Genomic DNA, 1,881 nt, shown 5'->3' on the forward strand with positions numbered 1-1,881 from the left:
AATTTGAATAATAATTAACATGTATTTGTTACTTTATAGATTTAATAGATATTTGTTGTTACTTTATTAACATTTTTACGCTTATAAGTAAAAACGGCTGCTGCTATGATTTTGTATTGGTTTATGAGCTCGTTGATGTCCTAATTTAGGATCTTCTTTTTAATAAATTCTTAAAAATGTTAAATATAAAAAGGGCCCGGCGAGGGTGTTTGCCCCGGGGGCTGGTGTTGGCTCTCGACGCTCCTGACCATTTGGTCATCTTCAGTGTATTTTTAAGAAACTATAGATGTCTTTTTTTAAATGACGTATTTCAAAACTTGGGTGACTGATATACTGTACCTGTTGAAGAACTATATTCATTGAAACTGGTAAAAACCAGAAGAGTTAAAGATATTCGAAACCGGAAGTAAAAAAAGCGGCATCGGTACAGATTTATTTGAAACTTTCTGCATCAGTTTGTATTTTAAATATTTTACCTAAGCTGGAATCGAACCTTAAATGACAACGCTTTCTTCTGTGATTTAAAAACAAAATGTTTAACCAAAGCTACGTTATTATATATATTTTTTCTTTTCTTACAGTGCCAGAATGAGGAAATCGGCACCGATGTCCCCCAGTAAGAATCCTTCTTTATCCCATGACAGTGCTTCGGTATTTACTGCCGGCGACGACTGTGCTATTAATGAACTGCTTGAGGGGTGGATGGAACTTGACGTATTTCTTCCGGATGGTAGAAAAATCCGAACAACAGTGGAAAGAAGGTGAAAAATGTAGATTAGACTTAGAAGGAGGGGGTGGGGAGATTAAAGAACACGTACATAGGTGACGGTAAATTCCCGTCGTTTGGTAGGAGAATAATAAGTCCAAGAGTTGGCGGTGGATGCTGTTAGCTAGTTGCCTTCCCTCAAGTTTATTCATTTCAAAATTATGGACAGCTATTCTAATTTCTGAAACAAAGTTACAAACTGAAAGGCAGATTTAAGCTGCTGAAGTAACTTAACTCGAAGAATAAATAAAGAATAGTATCATAACCCATATCTTGTTTCACCACGTTTGTTTTTGTATTTTTAATATAATTACCAAACATGTAGTATATCAAGTGTCGTTTCATAGTAAAGACCTTTATGGGGGAATCTAGATGTCAAGCCTAACTTTTCAAGGTCTGGGTGATTACAAACCTGTTTGTGTGTCAACTGCTAAACCTTGTGCGTGAGTGTTTTACTTAGTTAAATCCCGTGTTTCTCAACTTCTTTAAATGTTGCGTGTTTTTTACTCCTTTAGCACGTGGAACTGTAGTTGGGTGGTACGTGTCTCGTTACTGTCAACAAAAATAATAACGAAATAAAAAATCCAGCTCCGTACCTTGGGTCTGTTATAAAGCGACAGTCAAATACCACTATCTCATCTGACAAGAGAAGCCTAAAAGTTGATGCTGGTTGTTAGTGTTGACTGACTAGCTGCCTTTCCTCAGTCAAATACCACTATCTCATCTGACAAGAGTAGCCTAAAAGTTGATGCTGGTTACTGTTGACTGACTTGGTGCCTTTCCTCTAGTTTATCACTTTAAAATTAGGGTTAAACTATATATATACCGTATTAAACATTAAGTGGCGTGGATTTATTTAGAAAATATGGGTAAGTCTTGATTTTATTTCTCCGGTTTAACGCGTGTTAGCAGTTTTAATGTGTTGCTAGAGACGGTAAAACGGTGTTATCAATAGGAGCGTGGGCCGGCTTTTCCAATATTTTGAGCGATGTCACACGAACCGTTCGTCAAAAGTACCCCTGCTGCACGGGGCAGTAAAATTACTTTTGTTTAGCGTCGGTTTCACGTATTTTGCTACCGATCACTTTGTTCAGCTGAGCTCTCGTTCTCGGCTT

The 1,881-nt window shown here is 37.2% G+C and overlaps 1 protein-coding gene across 1 annotated transcript in view; it reads left to right on the plus strand.

The window, feature by feature from the left end:
- Nucleotides 1-581: 581 nt before the first annotated feature.
- LOC106477401 (cordon-bleu protein-like 1) overlaps nt 582-1,881 on the plus strand; it is a gene marked incomplete at both ends in the record, with an annotated part of 3,590 nt that continues 2,290 nt past the window's right edge. The window contains one exon of the mRNA XM_013937974.1: nt 582-761. Within this exon, the coding sequence (XP_013793428.1) occupies nt 582-761 (180 nt within the window). The remainder of the gene's footprint in view (nt 762-1,881) is intronic.

This window comes from Limulus polyphemus, unplaced genomic scaffold (genome assembly GCF_000517525.1).
Source record: "Limulus polyphemus unplaced genomic scaffold, Limulus_polyphemus-2.1.2 Scaffold14819, whole genome shotgun sequence".
NCBI classification, from domain to species: Eukaryota; Metazoa; Arthropoda; class Merostomata; order Xiphosura; family Limulidae; genus Limulus; species Limulus polyphemus.